Source organism: Coffea arabica, chromosome 8c (assembly GCF_036785885.1).
Source record: "Coffea arabica cultivar ET-39 chromosome 8c, Coffea Arabica ET-39 HiFi, whole genome shotgun sequence".
Lineage (NCBI taxonomy): Eukaryota > Viridiplantae > Streptophyta > Magnoliopsida > Gentianales > Rubiaceae > Coffea > Coffea arabica.
Window position 1 is genome coordinate 41,600,960 of NC_092325.1, and position 19,359 is coordinate 41,620,318.

At 37.2% G+C, this 19,359-nt stretch overlaps 3 protein-coding genes across 4 annotated transcripts; 1 reads left to right on the forward strand and 2 right to left on the reverse strand.

Annotated features, from left to right (window-relative positions):
* Positions 1 to 262: 262 nt before the first annotated feature.
* Positions 263 to 6,302, reverse strand: LOC140013260 (receptor-like protein 6). 2 transcript variants are annotated; one of them, XM_072062464.1, is made up of 2 exons: positions 3,140 to 6,302; positions 263 to 544 (listed from the first exon to the last, which is right to left on the reverse strand). In XM_072062464.1, the coding sequence occupies exon 1, from the start codon at positions 6,281 to 6,283 to the stop codon at positions 3,254 to 3,256; it is 3,030 nt and encodes a 1,009-aa protein (XP_071918565.1). In that variant the 5' UTR covers positions 6,284 to 6,302; the 3' UTR covers positions 263 to 544; positions 3,140 to 3,253. The 2 variants fall into 2 exon arrangements, with proteins under 2 accessions (XP_071918565.1, XP_071918564.1); XM_072062463.1 differs by having other exon boundaries at positions 267 to 544; positions 3,129 to 6,302.
* Positions 6,303 to 10,090: 3,788 nt separating this feature from the next.
* LOC113706863 (uncharacterized) lies at positions 10,091 to 13,061 on the forward strand. The gene has a single exon (XM_027228893.2). It carries the CDS (start codon positions 11,458 to 11,460, stop codon positions 12,787 to 12,789), a length of 1,332 nt encoding a protein of 443 aa, XP_027084694.2. The 5' UTR covers positions 10,091 to 11,457; the 3' UTR covers positions 12,790 to 13,061.
* Positions 13,062 to 14,599: 1,538 nt separating this feature from the next.
* On the reverse strand, positions 14,600 to 18,712 carry LOC113706701 (cationic amino acid transporter 6, chloroplastic-like). Its single transcript, XM_027228651.2, has 5 exons — positions 18,276 to 18,712; positions 17,876 to 18,098; positions 17,017 to 17,347; positions 16,646 to 16,874; positions 14,600 to 15,172 (listed from the first exon to the last, which is right to left on the reverse strand). The coding sequence occupies exons 1-5, from the start codon at positions 18,667 to 18,669 to the stop codon at positions 14,604 to 14,606; spliced, it is 1,746 nt and encodes a 581-aa protein (XP_027084452.1). The 5' UTR covers positions 18,670 to 18,712; the 3' UTR covers positions 14,600 to 14,603.
* Between the last annotated feature and the right edge of the window lie 647 nt (positions 18,713 to 19,359).

Here is a 19,359-nt window from a genome sequence, read left to right on the forward strand (position 1 = left end):
TGCAGTCTTTGTGCTTTTATTCTTCACGTTAACAAAGAGAAGTCGCATTGATTCAAGAGCAGGATTTCCTTTTTCATGAATGTTACCTGTTTTGGGGCAGGACGCAATTTAGTTCGTAGGTAGATTTAGTTGGAACAAAGAGGTAAGTAGTAATTTATCCAAAAAAGAAAACATTGGCATTGCAAGTTAAAACTATCAATCAAACCTTTTTATTTCGTTCACAAGGTATGTGCAAAAACCCCAAGGCAACTCAAAACCCCATCCCCTACCCAAAAAAATAAAAGAACAAAAACAGAGCAAATTGGCGTGCAAAAAAAAAAAAAATTTTTTTTTGGTTGGGGCAACTTGTTAGCACTTTTGTTTATCAGAATAGAAAGTATACACACAGAGTTAGACCACCTCTAAGTACATCAATCAACTACAAAGCCAACAAATCAAACACAAAAGATAAAACGATAGTATTATACTACTACTAAAACACTTAAAACTCTAGGCCCTTTTCAACGGCAAGCTAGCTCCAATTCTCCTTTATCCTGAACCATTCCTGCAAGAAACCAGCACGGCTTTAACATCTCGAGTAAGCCAATTGTCATCATATTCAAAATTTTCCCCCTTTTCATGAAAGAGCTGTGGATTATGCATAGGGATAATTTCAGAAACCTCCCCTGAGGTTTCTGACGCTTTCACTGACATCCCCTGAGGTTCTCAAAATTTCACTTACCTCCCTTGATAAAAAATTGGGCCCCTTTTCTGACGTCATCAGGGCCAAAATTACAGATATATCCCAAGTAGTTGGGGTTAATTACTACCGTTTAGTTACATAATGGCATCTGATATGATTAATTAAGCTTAACAACAATAATAGAAACTTGATTCCTGATACATGATTATTGTATTATTTCTTATGCAAATATAACATTTAATTATTTAAATTTTATTTTATTTTTACAATTTATAAAGTTTTTATCACTTATATAATATTTTTAAAACCCTAATACATCTAAATTTGATTTTATTTTTCAAATTTATAAGATTTTTATTTAAAAAAATGGGATACGGATAAGATATCCGGTTGGTTCGATTTGCATAGGTGCATATGAGAATATCCGAATACTCCTGAAACCCGCAAGCGGGATTCTGTGTTTTTTCTATTTCAAGGTTAGCTCGCATGCGGGTTAATGTTATATTTGAGCACGAGAAGAAAAAATTGGTAATTAGGCTCTTTGGGCATTATAAGTAAATATTTAAATTAATGGCAGTTTTATTACACCAATATTATTGTATTATCATTATTATGATTATTGTATTATTTCTTATGCAAATATAACATTTAATTATTTAAATTTGATTTTATTTTTACAATTTATAAAATTTTTATCACTTATATAATATTTTTAAAACCCTAATACATCTAAATTTGAATCTAATTTTCTACAAGTCATACTTATAAATGCGAAATCTAACAAAAAAGTTAAATACAATTTTTGCAGGTCAAATTTAACAAATGCGAGCTATTTGCAAAATTTTAAATATTTGCAACATTTTTTAAAACAAAAATTAGAAGCTTTCTGCAAATAATTCCCTACCTCTCAAAAAATACCAAAATAAAAAAGATAAGAGCTCGCATTTGCTTCCTAGAAATAATTCCCTAGCTCTTAAAAAAGGAAAAAAAAAATTGAGAAGAGCTCGCATTCGTGGAATGCGAGCTCAATAACCAGAGCTCGCATTCCACGAATGCGAGCTCTTGTAAGCTCGCATTTGTGAAATGCGAGCTCATTGAGCTCGTATTTCACAAATGCGAAGACCCCCCTGACGGAAATTAAACCCAAAATCACCCCTTTTGTAGAATTTTTTTAAAATTCATCACAAAGTTGGAAATTTCTCAATAGAAATACAACTTGTCTGGATTCCTTTCACTCTCTGATATCATTACGGTTGCTTTGCGATTACAGCGGCAAAACCTGTTTTTAATGGAGAAAGATGTAGGTGAATTCCATGATTCTCCCCTATGGCTTGAAGAGGCCATGGTTGCAGCTAAAACTTTTTACTCAGAGCTCTAATTGTAGCACAGCAAATGCACTTGTTATCACTCCAAATTAGTAGCAAAGAATGTTAATAGCTTGAAACCTCAGAGGTAGTTAAGTTGCTTTGCTTTATATGCTATTGCTACTGAAACAGCAAACCTTCTGGCCGTTGCAATTTGCAGCTAGCCGTTGCAAAATCTGCCAAATAACTGTTGCATGGCACATCTGGTGCATGCAATTTTTTGTATTGCACTTACCCCCCCTCAACTTTACTAATTAGTCCAAATCATTTATTCTTCTTTGAATCTTCTACTAATACAACTTCTGCAAAGGGTAGCTATGGAATAAAAATACCTTCTCACACATGAAAATAATATTTTAATCTGATTTGGACTGGATTGTTACCACAAAATCAAAAGCAAGGGAGGTAAGTGAAATTTTGAGAACCTCAGGGGATGTCAGTGAAAGTGTCAGAAACCTCAGGGGAGGTTTCTGAAATTATCCCTTATGCATATTCATGGACTTCAAATAGTACATCTGCTAGAGCAATTCTCTACCAGAAGGGACTTTAGGAAATTCTCTTTCCTTTCACTGCAATGGCAACTACACCATCCAAGTTCTCCATGTCACCATCCATTTCATGAGAAACGGCCAAAATCTTCATGGATTATTTTAAATACTTCGAAAGTCATAGGGTTCATATAAATTACTCATATCTATTTCCTTTGTTAAACTTGAAATGACGCTCGAAAAAATAAAACTTAAAAAGATACATAATGGCCTAATGTTGTCAACAATAACAACTAGTGTGGAAATTCTATTTATTTTCCTTAGGAAAATGTAGTCATGTCTAAAAGTGCATGTGAAGATTTAATCAAATTGACCTCGACATTTTCAAAAATATAGACAATAGCTTCACATCCTTTTACCAATATTTTAGTAAAAACTAATAACTTAAACAGTTTTGAGTTTAAATTATTTTCAAAATGAAAGAGACATATAGAATTAAATAGATGATCAGACCCAAAACCCTTGTACTAGCTCCAAGTGAGTACTATTATTCTAGTTAAATAAAATTATGGCCAGATGCAGATTGTGCAATACCTGATACGTACATACAGAAAGGCTTTGCTCCATTACTGTAGTTGGACTGGATCTTTAACGAGTTCTCCTCCGAGGCTTCTGAAGTTTTCTGTTTGTTCTTCCAACCAGTTTATTCACTTGGATCTTCAACGAGTTTTCTGTTTATATGTCGCGTCTTCAACAAACTTTACGATCCATTGTGGTTTTCCTGTTGCAAACATTAGCCATCCCAAAGCAAGTCCAAGGACAATTCCAAAACCATATCCTATCATCACCGGTTTCCATGTAAATCCACTGAAGAAATTCGATTGCTCTTCTTCTTGATCTATAGGAAGTGGTGGTGGCACCACAAAATCAGATTCGCTGCACTTCTTTGTTAGTGGGAGTCCACACAGTCCCACGTTCCCCTTGTATGAATCATTGGAAAATGTATTGAATTGGTTACCTTGAGGAATGCGTCCCACAAGATGATTCTGTGAGAGGTTTAAGAATTCAAGCGAGGTCATCATTGTAAGTTGCTGTGGGATCTCTCCATCAATTTGATTGCAAGAGATGTCCAATGATTCAAGGGAACTCAAATTCCCAAAGGAGGAGGGAATATGGCCAGAGAATCTGTTATGGGATAAGTTCAGAACTTCGAGGCCAACCAGGCTACCGATGACGTCGTCGATCTCTCCACTGAATCTGTTGCTTGATAAATCAATGGCTGTGAGAGTTGTTATGATTTGGGGTAATTCCATTGATAGCCCTTTCATGGATATGCTTAACGAATATCTGTAATCATTGTCATAACCGATATAGCCAGCGCCCATGTACATTGCTCTTGATTCAGTTCTGTCTGAATTCATCATTGCTCTCAAGCTTGTTAGAAGCCTTATAGGTACTACACCAGTGAACTCGTTGTTGGACAGATCCATAATTTGCAACTTCTTGAATGGGCTTTTTGTTTTGAAATTATTGTCTATGGTTCCAAAGAATCGATTCGATTTCAGAACCAAAACATTGAGCTCCTTGAGATTTTCCACCCACGTAGGGAATGTGTCATTTATTTTGTTATTCCCTACATCAAAGACTTCCAGTTTTTCACACTTCACCAAAGATCTTGGCAACTGCCCTTCAAAAAGGTTGCCCTGCAATCCAAGATATCTCAAACCATTGTTCCAGGCAAAAGTCATACCAATGCTTCCTTGAAGGCGATTATTTTTCAGATTGAGCACAGCCAGTCCGCTACTGAAGTTTCCGAAACAATGTGGAATTTCACCGCTGAATTTGTTTTCAGACATGTCAAGAAAGAAGAGGACTTCTAAATTGCATATTGAAATTGGCAGCGGACCTTGAAGCTGATTTGATCGAATATCCAATACAGAAAGACTCTTCCAAGGTGGCATGAAAGGAGTAGATATAGCATTATAAGACAGATTTAGGTAAGTTAGTGAATCCCAAGCCGTGGAAGGCAACCAGCTGGGAATTTGACGAATGTTGTTGCTGGAGAGGTCTAAATATGACAAATTCTTTGAGTTTTGAATGAAACCTGGAAATTCTTTTAGCCCACAAGATGATAATCCCAACTGTCCAAGGTTAAGAAGTGAGACATCGCTGTCAATCCTACATACTAATCTATTGGAGGAAAGATAAAGGTAAACAAGGTTTTTCATATTCGAGAACATAATCAAATCAACAATGCCACTTAAATTGTTTGACGAAAGATCAAGCCATATTAGCTTCCTAAGTGTAGATATTGACTTGGGAATCGGACCTTGTAATTTATTATGATCCAAAAAGAAAAGAGTCAATGAAGAATTTCCTGTGAAATCAGGCAATTGCCCAGTGAAATGATTAAATGCAAGATCTAACAAAATCACTGATGGAAGGTGAAACAACCATGATGGAAGTGTGCCATCAAGAAAACTGTGGGTTAACAGAAGACTTACGAGATTTTGGAGACCAGATGCATTAGAAGGAAGTGGACCAGATAGCGAAGTGAATCTAATGTCTAATTCTACAAGCCCTGTAAGGTTGACAACTGAAGGCGGCAATGGACCAACTAGAGGGTTGGAAAAAAGAGATAGAGAGGTTAGCTTTTGGAGATTGTTGAAAGAATCTGGAATTGGACCTGGAAATCGATTGCCTGAAAGGTCTAGTGTCTTCAGCCACACAAAATTTGAAATACTCCTTGGGATTTGTCCGACAAAATTGTTGGATCCCAGTTCCAAGTCAGTGAGTTTTGAAAGGTTGCCAATGGATTCGGGTAAAGAACCAGAGAATTGACAGCCATATAATATCAAGGAGTTTAAGGATTTCAAGCAGCCGATTGACACAGGAAGTTCACCAAACAAGTTGGTAAAACTGAGATCCAAGACTTCCAAAGAAGATATGCTGGAGTTAAACTTAGGTAAAATACCGGTGAGGTTCTCATTGCTACCTAATACAAGCGCCTGCATGTTCGGTATCTCGAAAACATGATCTGGTAGATTACCATGCATTCCTGTACTGCTAAGATCTAGATATGTTAAGGATGAAGAAAAATTTAATGGAACCTCAGATGCTATATGTACAGAAGACAGACAAAGCACACTTATCTTGGTTAAATTTCGTAGAAGCATTTGAAAATCTTGTTTTTGAAGTCTTAAAGTTGTGGAGCTTGGGGGATGTAGAGAGAAATCAACCAAAACTAACTTCGACAACTGAGATATTTCTGATGCAATTTGGCCCTTGAAATTTGAAGTCGAGAGGTTGAGGTGTGTCAGCTGTGTTAATCCACTGAACTCGCGCAAAATTCGCGATTGCTGGAAATCATTGTACGCCAAGTTTAGTTTCTGGAGTTGAGAAAGGCCGAAGAGGCTACTATTAGGACTGATGACTCCTTCAATTTGGCTGCAGCTGAGGTCTAATTGAATTATATGACCAGTGATCTCATGGCAGGTGACTCCATCCCAGGTGCAGCAATCTGTACTCTCGTTCCAAGATGTAATCTTCGGATGAGGATGCTGACCAAAGTAACTACAGTAGGACGAAAATTCATTGGATGCGCTAATCTTGAATTGCTCTTTAAACTGAAGCAACGCAAGACCTTCATCATGGTGGCAGAAATGATGCACGGAAAAAGAGGAAGCAATTGCACTTTGCAGTATGAGAAGGTGAGCTGATAGTAAACAAAGCCAATTTTGCTTCTCCATTTTGGTTGGTTTGAAAAAATTCAGAAGGGCGAGATTGAGTCTTTTATAGAGATTTGAGCTTCAACTTTCAACCAATTAGTATACATATTGACTCCTGCTTGCAATGACCAAAAATTCTTAGCCATCACCAAAATTCTTTTTTGGCCAAAATTCTTAGCCATCACCAAAATTCGAAGCCATCAACTTGGTAGAATTTGTGGACGGAATATTAAGCTTGGAAGACTTGACTAAACGATAAGTGACTAAAATTTCTTGCGGCGTCATTGGGCATGTCTGCCGTGATGTATTGGACGAAGACTTAACATTCCTGCTCCTGTTATCCGTATTAGAGGGGAGTCTTTGGCCGTGTCTTCCTTCAAGTCTTTCATGATGTACTGGACAAAGACTTGAAACACTCTTGCTCCTGTTGTCCACATTGGAGAAACTCATGAGAATCATATTTCAAAACGTGAGAAGACGTGAGTTCTACCCAACTCAAAACAGTTAATATAATTCTTACAACTCTTTACTGTAAACTGGAAAACAACATGAGTTTGCACTAAATATAGTAAGACCTTTAATGTTAATTCGACTATTATTTTATTATGTGTGAGAGCAGAAAGTTAAAAGCTCGTGTGTTTTTGTTACTTTTCTGATTTGTAGTCTGAATTACGGGTAAATTCCATGTACAATTGCCAATCAAATTTTTACATCTCGTTCCGAGCAGAATTATCAAAAACATTTTTTTATTAAGCACACTTGGCTTGTTTTTGGTCCAAAGATCAAATTCTTAATGATAGTTGGTTGTATTCAACAATTTTTGCAATAATAGCTTAGGCTACCGCAAGATTAACCGCATTTTATATTTTTCGGATGTATTTACTTACTTGTTGGAGTGCTGACTAACATCTCACGCAACAATATGTGATGTTTCATTAGAAAGAGGTAATTGAGGGGGGAAAAAAATACTCCCTCCGTTCCACTTTGATAGTCCTGATTTTTTTTTATTTTTTTTTCACACAGTTTAAGAAAAAGTAGTTAACTTTGTTGGAACAATCAATTTAGGTAGCTATTTTCTTAAAATACCCTCACATTAATTAGAGTACAACTTTATGGGAACTTGAATTGATGGTAAAAAAAAAAAAAATCAACTCTCATTAAATGGGGTAAGCTTATAATAACGACAACTTACATTGAATAAGAGTATTTTAGAAAAATTAAAATATAACTATATTTTTCAATTAGAAAGTGGACTATAATTTGAGACAGACGAAAAGAAAAACAGGACTATCAAAGTGGGTGGGACAGAGGGAGTATGTTGTCAACAGCTGTTATCAGACTTTTGTTGAAATATAAACCTAATCCCAAAACAGTATTCAAAAGCCGATAACTCTTGAGCATGTTCCAGGGACTTATAACCCAATCAAACCCCAACCCCAACCCCAACCCCGATGTTAAGTTTGGAATCTTGGCACCGTTTTAGTCAAAGTAATACACGATTCACTGAAAACTGACTGCAACTTTGATCTTTGAGTCCAGCACTCCAATTACAAGACAACTGATCTATTAATCCTATCCTATCTACAATAATGTGTACTAATGTTCCCAGATAGCATCTTTGGATAAGGATACTGACTACAATTGTAAAAACAGGAAACACCAATAGATGACTTTGTCCTAAAAATTCTTTAAATTGAAGCAATTAAAGTGCCCATTCAACCTTCCTGCTGGCACAAATATTCTTCCAAAGAAAGAGAAACTGTAGCAAAAAGAAGAAAGGTGACGTGCTTCTTGCTAAAAGATTTTTTGTCTGCGCTTTTTGTTTGACAAAAATTAGTTAAGTTTGTATCAGCATAATATAGAATGCAAGTTACAGTGCTAGTTGCGAATTTGTAGATGAACAACTTGACTCGTCAAAGCGTTGTCTTCTTCCAAAGATGAAGTCAATTCTTTTTGTCTCGAGATTGGAGGCCCAAAAATGTTATTGAATTCACTTATGCTCACCCTTCTGAGTAGTGACGAAATCGCAAACACTATAATACTTTTGCAGAGTCTTTGGGCTATTGTTCCTCAGTTTCAACCCTTCCATGACACAGTTGAGGAAGGCTTTCTAGGAACATTCTTGTTCCTTTTATCCGTAACAGAGCAATTGAGAAGTGCAAAACATTGCATAATTTACAAATCAAAAACAAATAAATAGTATAGTGATGAAGTGGACAGAATTTATGAGAAATGGAAAGAAGTTCTAAAAAAAAAAAGAGGGAAAAAAAGAGCATAATAGCAGAGTAAACAAAATTAGTGGCAACGAATGTAGAATCTGGAAAAGGTTACTGGGAGTTACGATTAGATACACAAGTTTATAAATTTTCAAAAATAAAATGTATAATGGGAGTTAGGATTAGATACACAAGTTTATAATCAAGTCACAAATTCATTTTGTGATGTTTTCTTGAGAATAAAATAAGAAATTGGGATTGGAAGGTCAAAAGGCAAAAGAATTGAAACGTCCAATAATGGTATTTGGGGAAGAGGTTTGAATATTTTGTGATCATCTATGGAGAAGATAAATCTGTGCAATTCCTCGTTAGTTTCAATCATTGGGATGAAGTTTCTTATGGAAAAGAAGAAGAAGCAAAGAAAGAGGCAAAGGAAATAAAGGAGGGAAAATGGGGAAAAACAAGAGAAAAAATAAAAATTTAGAATAGTAGAGGGGTGATTTTGTCCAATAGAGGATAAAATGATTCTAAAAAAGGTTAGGAGATAAAGTAAAAAATGACTCGATATACCTTAAAATTTTTGGTTGACAGATGAGAGGGAATTATTTATCCTGGAATTATTCATGGAATTGTACATCCCTGGGTTGAGTTATCATGAATAATCTTTGTTATTCAATGTTTTGTTGGCTTTTATGTTAGATGGGATGTTTTAGAAAATAACCTTGTTCTATATTTGATTGGAGATAGGATGAGATAGGATTATTTATTTATAGACCAAAATACCCTTTTTGGCAAACATTAGGGATGTTTGGATTTTGCTAAGCCTTGTCTTATAAAGGTTATATATGTATGTGTGTGTATATAAATATATACCGACGGATATGAACATGAGTTTGACGGATTTGAACATGAGTTTGATTATTAATAAGTAACACACATATGTCAACTTTGTGTGGTAAGAGCCCAAACCAACATATAATTTTTTTTTTTTTTTGGGGACTGAGCTAAACCTTATTAAATGGGTTCACAAGTCTCAATTTACATGTTTAACTTTTTATGGGTTTAATTTGACCAAAAAAATATGGTTATATAAGTCACTAGTAGGGCCAAAATAGTATGGAATTTACTTTAGCATTTTGTAGGGATAAATCGGTCTAAAATTTAGTAAAGCCAAATTAGTCGAAATTTTAATTTATTAATAATAGGGTTAAATTAGTCCAAAATTTAGTTATTTCAATAAAATGGGCAAGTTAGTTCAAAATATAAATTTTTTTTATTTATAGGGGCAAATTTATCGATAATTTAGTTATTTCATTAATATGAGTAAATAAGTAAAAGTTTAGTTTTGTTGATGGCGCAGGCAAATCAATCCAACATTATTGTATATCATTAATATGATAAAATTAGTCCAAAAATTAATTTGTTTATCAGTAGCAGCAAATTTATTCAAAATTTTATTATGCAATTAATAAGGAAAAATTAGCCCAAGATTTAGATAATTATAGCTAGATAGTAGGTTTATATAGATATTAGAATAAAATATTTTTTTTATTAATAGGATAAATAAATTCTAATTGTCATAATTCCAACTCTTACTCATCTCCGAACAACTCATACCACCTCCCCATAGAATTATTTTATTCAATTAGGTGGAATGTATCATCCCGTACATAGAACACAACCAAACCAAACCAAACCAAACCAAATGAGATGATATAAGATTAACCAAAACGAACTAGGGGATTAATTGTGATTAGCCCTAAGATTTACATAAAAATCCCGACGGAGAGAGGGCGTACCTCCTCCAAAAGTTAGGGGCTTAGGACAATTAGTCGATTACCTTCAATAATAACACACAGAGTACCAGTCCCTTCTAAGTAGGGCACTACCGTAAATGCACCACTTGGACAATAATGTCATAGCGACCTACTGCATCTATGGCTCCAACCAGGGGTCACACGCAGTCACACACAACCAGCCAGATTACGAGTGAAGAAGCCATAACCATGCCCAAAACCCCCCTCCCCTTCTCAACCGGTCCACAACTATTAGTAGAGACGGTGGTTGGGCAAATTTCGAGAGACAAAAGGACAAATGGAAATGGGATAGAATAGGTGGTCTTGTGCGTTAGAGTTTGAGTGGTGGGAAATGGAAATGGGATAGGTGAGTGGATGGGATGGGTGGGGGGCTGTGGTGTGGTGGTGAACTGGTGGAGTAGTTGCGGCCTTGTGGGGCGTACTGCACTGCTTACATCCCATGCGCAAGCTAGCATCATCCGACCCATCCTCATCATCATCGTCATCATCATACTCTATCCGTAATCCACCCACCTTCCTGACCCAATCCCCAACCCCATCCCCATCCCAGCCGCTGCCTTGCGCTGATGCCCACCCCACTATCTACCCTCCTATTACTATTCTTACCACTGCATCAGAGCCCAAAAATTCAATGCTTTACTACACCCCTATCCCATCACCTATCAACTACCTTATCCCCACCACCACCTCACCCACTCTCTCTTTGTTTTTTTCTTTTTTTAACCTCCTCTGCTAACGTGCGCCGTCTAACAACACTACCACCGCCGCCACCGCCTCTTGCCCCCGCTATTTCTTTGCCCCACCCCACCACACTACGCCACTTGTCTCACCTCCCAACCAAGCCTCTTTTATATTCCTAATCTGCACCCAATGGAGCCCCAACCCAACCACTCTGCTTTTACTCCCCACTCCTCACCATCTTTGCTAATGTGCGCCTCCACCTCGTGGAACTTACCTCTACCATGTCTGGTTTTTCTTTGCTTCGTATCCCATTTCTTTTTATAGCTTTCCTCCACACCTCCGCTGGTCCCAAAGCTAGCACTCCTAGCATAGTTGCTAACGTCCGCCACCATCAGTATTGTCACCAATCATCATAATTTTTTTTTTTGGGGAAAATTTTTTTGGTCAATCATCATAAAGTTAGCATCTTTAAGGCAAGCTTATGTCCGTCACCACCACAACCGTTGCTCCGGCTGCTGCTGATGCCGCCGGGAAGCCTGCCAGGAAATTCCCACCGCCTTGTTGGACCCAAGAGGAGACTCTGGCCTTGATAGACGCCTACCGCGAGAGATGGTATGCGCTCCGCCGCGGATATCTTCGAACGGCCGACTGGGATGCGGTGGCGGCAGCTGTCACCAATCGCTGCCCAGATGCTTCTCCCGCCAAGACTTCCGCTCAGTGCCGCCACAAGATGGAGAAGCTCCGGCAGCGCTACCGAGCAGAAAAGCAGCGGTCACTCTCCTACCCCTCCGGCAGATTCTTCTCCTCTTGGTTTTTCTTTGAGAATATGGACGCCATGGAAAATGGAACCTCTGTTTCAGTGGCTGGATCGAATCGAGAACCTGAGAATCGGGAAAATTCTGCTAGTGGGTTTCCGTTGAAGACTTTTCTTGATCAGAATATATTGAAATTAAAACTTAGTACTAAAAACAGAAGTACCAAAGTTGATGGCAATTCAAGTCCTAACTTTGGTTTCAGCCAAGGTGTCAGGGCTAAGAATTCGTCGAAGAATGCTGATCAAAAGGTGGGCTCTGATTTTAGTTCTAAAGTTTTCAATGGTGGATACTCTTCGTATATGGATATTGGATCTGATAAAGATGAGGAAGAAATGGATTTCCATGGCGGGTTTCGCGCCAAGAACGTTGATGATGGAATGCCAGGGCTTACGGGGTTTAAAGGGAAGAACTTTGGCAAGATTCTAGGGAATTCTAGGAGTGGTTTTGAGTTTGAATCTCTAGGAGGCAAAGGTTTTGAAGCTAGTGATGGATTTCATATGCAAACTTTGGGTGATGAGAGTATGGTTCCGCCGCGACTTAGGCTGAAGAGGATTGGGAAGGTGAACAGGAGTTTTGATGCTGATCAGGCTAAGGATGGGTCATGGGTGTCTCTTGGCACTAGGAGAAAGTATGCTGAAAATTTGGATTCTGATCTCGAATCGTCTGGAGGTTTGAATGGGTTTTACGATCAGTCAAGGTTGGGATTTGAGAAGAGGGGTTTTGGCGGCGACAGTGGTGGAAGAGGAGAGGCGAAAAGGGGGCGGAGTTCAATTGATGAAATGGTTTCGTCCATTAAGATGTTGGGAGAAGGTTTCATGAAGATGGAAAATATGAAAATGGATATGGCAAGGGAGATGGAGAAAAATCGAATGGAGATGGAGATGAAACGGAATGAATTGATACTCGAATCACAGCGACAGATTGTTGATGCTCTTGCACAGAGTTTGATGGAGATCAAGAGAAAAAAGGTGAAGATCACAGCTGCACCAGAAACGTAGCTAAGGGCTGGGGGTTTGGGATTTACGGGTGTTGATTTTGGAAGGTGTGAGCTATTCCCAGTTTCCAGCTGGGAAAAGATGAGCTTTTCTACAGATTAACTAGTTTTGTTTTTTTTTTTTTGGCATTCTTGAGAGTTTTTTTTTTTTGGCTAAATCTTAGTTCTAACTTATGTAAGAAATTATAATTGAGGTTATGTAATGCGAACTCCTTGGCATCTGTATCTGTAAGCCATAACTTTGGTTCTACATCAGTAAAAGTACATACGCGTCAATGTTGTCTTGTGAGGCTGTAGATTTTCTGAAATGATCGATGGATCTTGGGACAGTGAATTTTCAGGATTTCCAGCTTTTGCGATCAGCGGATTAAATATAAATGTTGCCTGTGCTTGTATGTTTCTATGTAGTACTACATGTTAACGATTAACACGTGCGTTTGGATAGCTATTATTTGTATAACAATTATTTACTTGCATTATAAATATATTTTTTAATATACATTTTTTTATCGTTCGAATAACTTTTTTGTCTTTCATATACGTCACAAGTGTTATAATAATTATTTTAAATAATATATCAAATAAACTCCTATCCATTCAAACACAAAGAACTTTTTTTCATGTGTTTTGGAATTAGTGGCACAGTGAGAGTACCTCTAGCAAACCGTTCAGTGGTCACCAAAAAGGAATCAAGTCTTTCTTTGGATTATACGTTGTAGGTTCGAACTCCACATGCAGTTGAAAATTTTCAAATGAGATATCAGAACACCTTTATAGCTAGTTTGGAAGGATGGAAATGAAAAGAAAAGAAAGGTTTTGAAGGGATATCCATTGTTTGGGAGTTAAAATGAGAAGGAAAAGAAAAGAATAGGAAAGATCCCACCGCCCTTCATCTTTTGGAAAACTTTCCGCCCAATGTTGGGCGGAAAGGGAAGGAACGGATAGAAGTTTAAGTAAATTTTTCAATATGACCAAATTACCCTTAGAATCCTGATACAAAACATTTTAATACCTGATGAATCCCTCTCACATTTGTTTATAAAAAGGGCATATTTGTAAAATAATTTGTTTAAGTATCTTTTTCTTTCCTTTGCATTCAACTCCCAAACAAAAGAAAACTACTCACTTTCTTTTCTCCTTTAAAACTCCCAAACAACTTAGATAGAAACTTTGATCCTTTCTTTTCTTTTCTAACTTATCATTTCTCTTCTTTTCTTTTCATTTCCATCCTCCCAAACTAGCTATTAGTGATCACAAAAAAGGGATTAAGTTCTTCTTTAACTTGTAGGTGGGAGGAGGGTTTTAGGCCTGTTAATTGAGGATATTCTGGGCCAGGGAAGCCCAATTAGTCATAAATATTTGATGGACCCCTAGGCCTAGAGTACCTTTGTTGTAGGTCTGATGAAACTCCAGTAGGTTTGTTGGATTTTCAGGAGGGCTTTAGGCCTGTTAATTGAGAATATCCTGGGCCAGGGAAGCCCAATTAGTCTTAGCCTACCAGATTTCTCATTAACTAAGAAGGCCCGTTAAGAAATTTCATCCCAAACTGGAAACTGCTCTTGGCAACGTAACCAACCAGGCAGCGCATGCATTTCATTCCCTGCCTAGAATGCACCTCCCAAATTCGACTAACCAACCAGGCCTATATTTAGTCCCTGTAGCTTTTTTAATTTAGAGAGGGTCAAAATTTCAAGAATCCAAGAAGAATTTCATGAAATAGTTCATAAAATTCACTATTTTCAACAAAAACAACTAATTGAATAGTAAGAAAAAAAAAATCGGAGAAATGGAAAAGCAAAGCAAAACTGGTTCCTTTCATTATAAAACTTGGATATCAAACTTTGTCGGCTGAACGGATGAGTTTGTGGTGACACCATTATCAACACATACTTCCATTTCTTCTGCCTGATATGTAGAGTGAACACCATACACTACATAAAACAAAGTAATAAAGCATGCCCATATACCAAATCTTTGGTAGGAAAGCTTTTGTAAGGTAGTCATGAGAAAAACATTGAGAAAGATGGATATTGCAGCCGGCCATGGCATGAAGGGCACTGACCATTTGGCAGGTTCCTGGCGCTGGCTAGCAGGAGGGGCCATAAGATATTGGAAAAGGGCAGTGATAGTGATCATCAGCCCACCAAATAATGGTAGACCCCACCAGTGTCTTTTCAGCTTCCAAGAAATGGAGAAGCCAATTGAGGTGCAAGTGAGGAGGATGAGAAACAGGAGAGTGGGGAATGGAGGATGGCTGCTTGTGATTACGTATCGACGATATAGGAGAGCATTAGCCACCAGGTAGAACACCAGAAGGGTTCCAATGGAGATCATCTCAATCACAATGTCCAGTTCTGTGAAGAGTGCAATTGATGCTTGGCAAAATCCTGCATCAAGATTTGGAATCTAATGGGTCATATAAATTCATGGATATATAGTTTTTTCTGTTACACGTTGTAGCATTCGTAGTTTCCCTGGCAGAAACAAATTTTGAGCTCTTAGGTCTTGATGCTTGGAAAAGTTGGAAAACGAGTGTAATTTCCCCTATAATTGTTTGCTCATGAACATCTATGGTACCATAAAGTTAAAAACTTCAGCACAAAGATCAACCAGAATCAATTGGAGCAAGGCCATGATGAACTGTGATAAAACTGATCAGAGGAATTCAGAAGGTTTTGGTCCTTATAGGCCTTCCAAAAACAGTAACATTGCACGAGTTCTAGAGCACTATTAAGTATTATGATTAATCTTTTATACACTGACAGTGTATACACTTTCACCGTTAGATATACGACACATAAAAATTTGAATTTGAAACTCAAATTTTGTATATATGTCGCATATCCAACTGTGATAGTGTATACACCGTCAGTGTATATAAAATTTACAAGTATTAATTCTACCAATTACACCGTACAAATGCTTGCTCTTTAATTTCTCTATTGTCTAATCCATCATATTACTGAACTTATGCCAACAGATATGACTCATCATCAACTTGAGAACTACTCCCAAAATGTTAAATCAGACTCGCAACCTAATTCATATTTGATTGGTTAGAAAGTTTATGGTTTCAACGAACTGATGAGGGATCACTTAACATCCAAGAACCATACAGATATAATGACGATGATTATCAAGATTTAATTGCCAACATTGAAATGAAAGGACAAGATAAGATAGACATTTAAGCATTTACAAGAGAATACCATCAGGCATACGTTGACTTTATCTTCAATTCTCTACTAAAAGTGCTTTGCATCAAGTGTAACAGTAAACGACAAGCTTTTCCTGCATTTTCTCAGCCTCTAGCAGGCTATCATTTTGCAGGGATTCATGATCTCCAATCGATTAAACCAGGAGAAAAAGAAAATCTAGTATATCATTCCCCAAGATCATAAAGACGTTTTCGTTTCAAGAGTGGGATTATGAGTGCAAATCTTTCTTGCTTTTCAAGAAAGACCTCAATCATTAAGTGAGGAAAAACTTTTCCTTTCTTTTTTCCTTTGGGGGTTTTTTTTTGGGGGCCGGGGGGTGTTTCTGCGGGCGGGTGTTGGAATGAATAATGATTGTATAATCATATGGTCAAAATAGTAGAGCAATATTTGCCTTTTGAGACAAGGAGATTCTGGAATTTCCCATATTTGCACAAAGTAATAGTCAAAGAATGTACACTAAGGTCTCAAAAAATTGAGAATTTGGCTCAGTATAATCATCCAAATTTTCTTTCTTCCACATACAATTCCGTCAATTAACTCAAGTTTCAATAAAGAGTACTACTATTATGAAAACGTTTTGCAAGCAGACGAAAACCATTGAAAGGGTTGTAATTGAGAGACTCATTGGTTGAAAAAACTCACCCAAGAATATAGTTGCGTTTAGTGGGGTGCCTGTCTTCGAATGCACTTTAGCTAACCAGGATGGCACAAGCCGGGCCCTCCCAATAACACAAAGATATCTTGCTTGGCCTAGCATGGCAACCAGGAGAGAAGCCACAATTCCCAGGCTTGCACCAACTCCTACTAAGTTGCTTGCCCATTTCCAACCTATATTTCGAAAAACAACCGAAAACGATGCCCTCTCTGGAATCTAGGAATCATTTGAAACATAGTATCAAATCATGAGAAGTTACATATATGTGTGTGTGTGTGTGTGTGTATTTCAGGATTTTTTACCTCAATTTTTCCAAAGACTTGAATAAAATGATTCGCTTATATTTTTGTCCACTGACCTGGTTATAAGGAACCAACAAGCACAAAGACAAGGCCATGAGGCAATAAAGTGCAGAAACAATAAGTACTGAACCCACAATTCCAATTGGGAGGTTTCTTGAAGGATTCCTGATCTCTTCTGCCATTGTTGAAACTGAATCATAGCCTATATAACTGAAATAGACTTTTGCTGCACCATCAAGGACTCCCTTAGCACCAAAAGGAGTCAGGCCTCCTGGTTTGATCAAGTTTTTGGGGCTTCCATTTTGAAAACCAGCAATGATAATAAAACCAAAGAAAGCTACATGGAACACTGTCATCGCTAGGTTCAAAATTGAGCTTTCCTTTGTACTGCAAATTTCCGAAAACAAAAAACCAAAAGCCATCGCTATCAAATGCCACTTGTATATTTATGTTAATTAATACCTATGAAAATACAATAATTCTCTTGAAGCACTAGATGCTAAGATTGATCATAGTATTGGTGTCACTTCTATCACATTAACAAAAAAAAAAGTTGCATTTCAAATTTCATTCAATCAATGAATTTATCCAATGAATTTATCCAGATAATAGTAATTTGTGGCTGAACAGCGCACTATACCGGCCATCTCCAGTGGTTGATGCAACAAATGTTCCAGATGAAGATCAAAATTCAATCACACAACTTTTTTTCAAGTAGCATGAGTTATTATGGCATGTTTGCTGAGATCTTTTTCCAAACTTTTTTTTATATTATTATTGAGAACGGAATATCAGGGCAGCATACAAACCTTAAAAGCTGTCTTACTAACTAACTGGTATGAGAAATATAATTAGAACAAATATAAAAAGGAAAATCTGGGGAATGATTGGAAGCAGGAATTAAAAGGGATCAACCTATGACACAAGCACAGAGTTAGAACAGCAGTTAAAGCAACTGCTGGAAAGTCCAACATGTTATAACCCTTTACTAATCCATCCACTTCAACTCTCCATGAGTTTGGATCGTTCCTTCCAAAAGCAGTGCAGAGATACTCCGTGAAACTTCTTGCAACAGCAGCATTTGATAAGACGTACTCCATCAGTATGTTGGCACCAGCAAAGTAGCCCACAAATTCTCCTGCATCATTTCAGACTATGAGCAACTTTCTGTCTTAGGCTGAACAGCTAAATGAAGACATGTCTAAAAGAAAGAATTAGTCCTACCCCTTAGTAAAAGAATGTCTGGGGTTTGAAGCTCATGCCTTCCCCAAACTTCATAATAATATTAAAAGAGGTTAAGGATTATTTTCCTTACCAAAAGTAACTCTCAGGTAACTAAATGCGCCACCAGCAACCGGAATCTCAATGGAAAATTCAGTATAGCACAAAGAAGAGAGTAGAGCTGATATTCCTGCTATTATGTATGAAATGAAAACAGAAGGACCGGAGATATCTAGAGCAACAGGACCGGTAGTAACGAATACTCCGACACCAAGCATTCCTCCAACTCCAAGAGCCACTAAATCATACCAGGTTAGTTTTCTCTTCATGTCTGCACCAGACCTGAGCCTGACTTTATTGACCTCTTGGTCTGGTGTCCATGTTGCTAATATTCTCTTCTTAAGCCTCTTAGGCGTCTGAGAGAGCGAATGAAGGTAAGTAGAGAAGGTCATAGATCCAGATGTTTCAGGCGGATCAATTGCTGCCATTTTATACACTCCAGTGAATGTTTTTGGCTTCCACGAGAAGGTTAAGAAGTATGCATTGGGTTTTGTAGAATGTGTCTCTCTATATGTGTGTATATATATATTGCATGGTACATATTTCGAAGGGATGATAATTTCAAGAACCTCCCTCAAGATTTCTGAGAGATTCATCTAATACCCTTGAGATTTTCAATATTACACTAATTTCCCTTGGTCTTATAAAATAATAATAATAACCTTAACATATTAATGTTTTTCATGCAATTAAACAATCTGCTCCTAATCTACTCCTAATCTTATGCATATGAATGCATTTCATGCAATTAGACAATAAATGGAAACAAAAACAAGATTTGCTCGTTGAATAATCAATTATGTCTTAAACACTATTTTAACATATTACAAATTAATTTTAACTTTGCTTGGAGGATTTGGGGAAGAATAGAACAAGATGAGGGCTGAAGGTTTAAGAAAGATGGGGTTGTGTTGGTACTCCAACATTTGAAAGATAGAGTGTTATATTAATGCAATTGGTGAAATTTGTTTAAGTTTAATGGTGCTATTCCTTTTTTAGATTGAGATTTTAGAATTTAGGGACTTATGGTGATGGTGGTCATGGAGAGAGTGGTACTGATGTAGGATGTGGGAATATGAAAAGTTTAAGATGGTAGAAATGAGAGTTGAAAGAATTTG

What these genes read in the sequence shown, in the direction of transcription:
- LOC140013260 (XM_072062464.1), bottom strand. Translation starts at nt 6,283, where the DNA reads ATGGAGAAGCAAAATTGGCTTTGTTTACTATCAGCTCACCTTCTCATA.
- LOC113706701 (XM_027228651.2), bottom strand. Translation starts at nt 18,669, where the DNA reads ATGGCAGCAATTGATCCGCCTGAAACATCTGGATCTATGACCTTCTCT. An exon ending in TTACCTGAGAGTTACTTTTG is followed by an intron (nt 18,099 to 18,275) that starts GTAAGGAAAATA and finishes GAAATGATGCAG; the next exon opens with GAGAATTTGTGGGCTACTTT. An exon ending in AAACGCAACTATATTCTTGG is followed by an intron (nt 15,173 to 16,645) that starts GTGAGTTTTTTC and finishes ATCTTGATGCAG; the next exon opens with GATTTTGCCAAGCATCAATT.
- LOC113706863 (XM_027228893.2), top strand. Translation starts at nt 11,458, where the DNA reads ATGTCCGTCACCACCACAACCGTTGCTCCGGCTGCTGCTGATGCCGCC.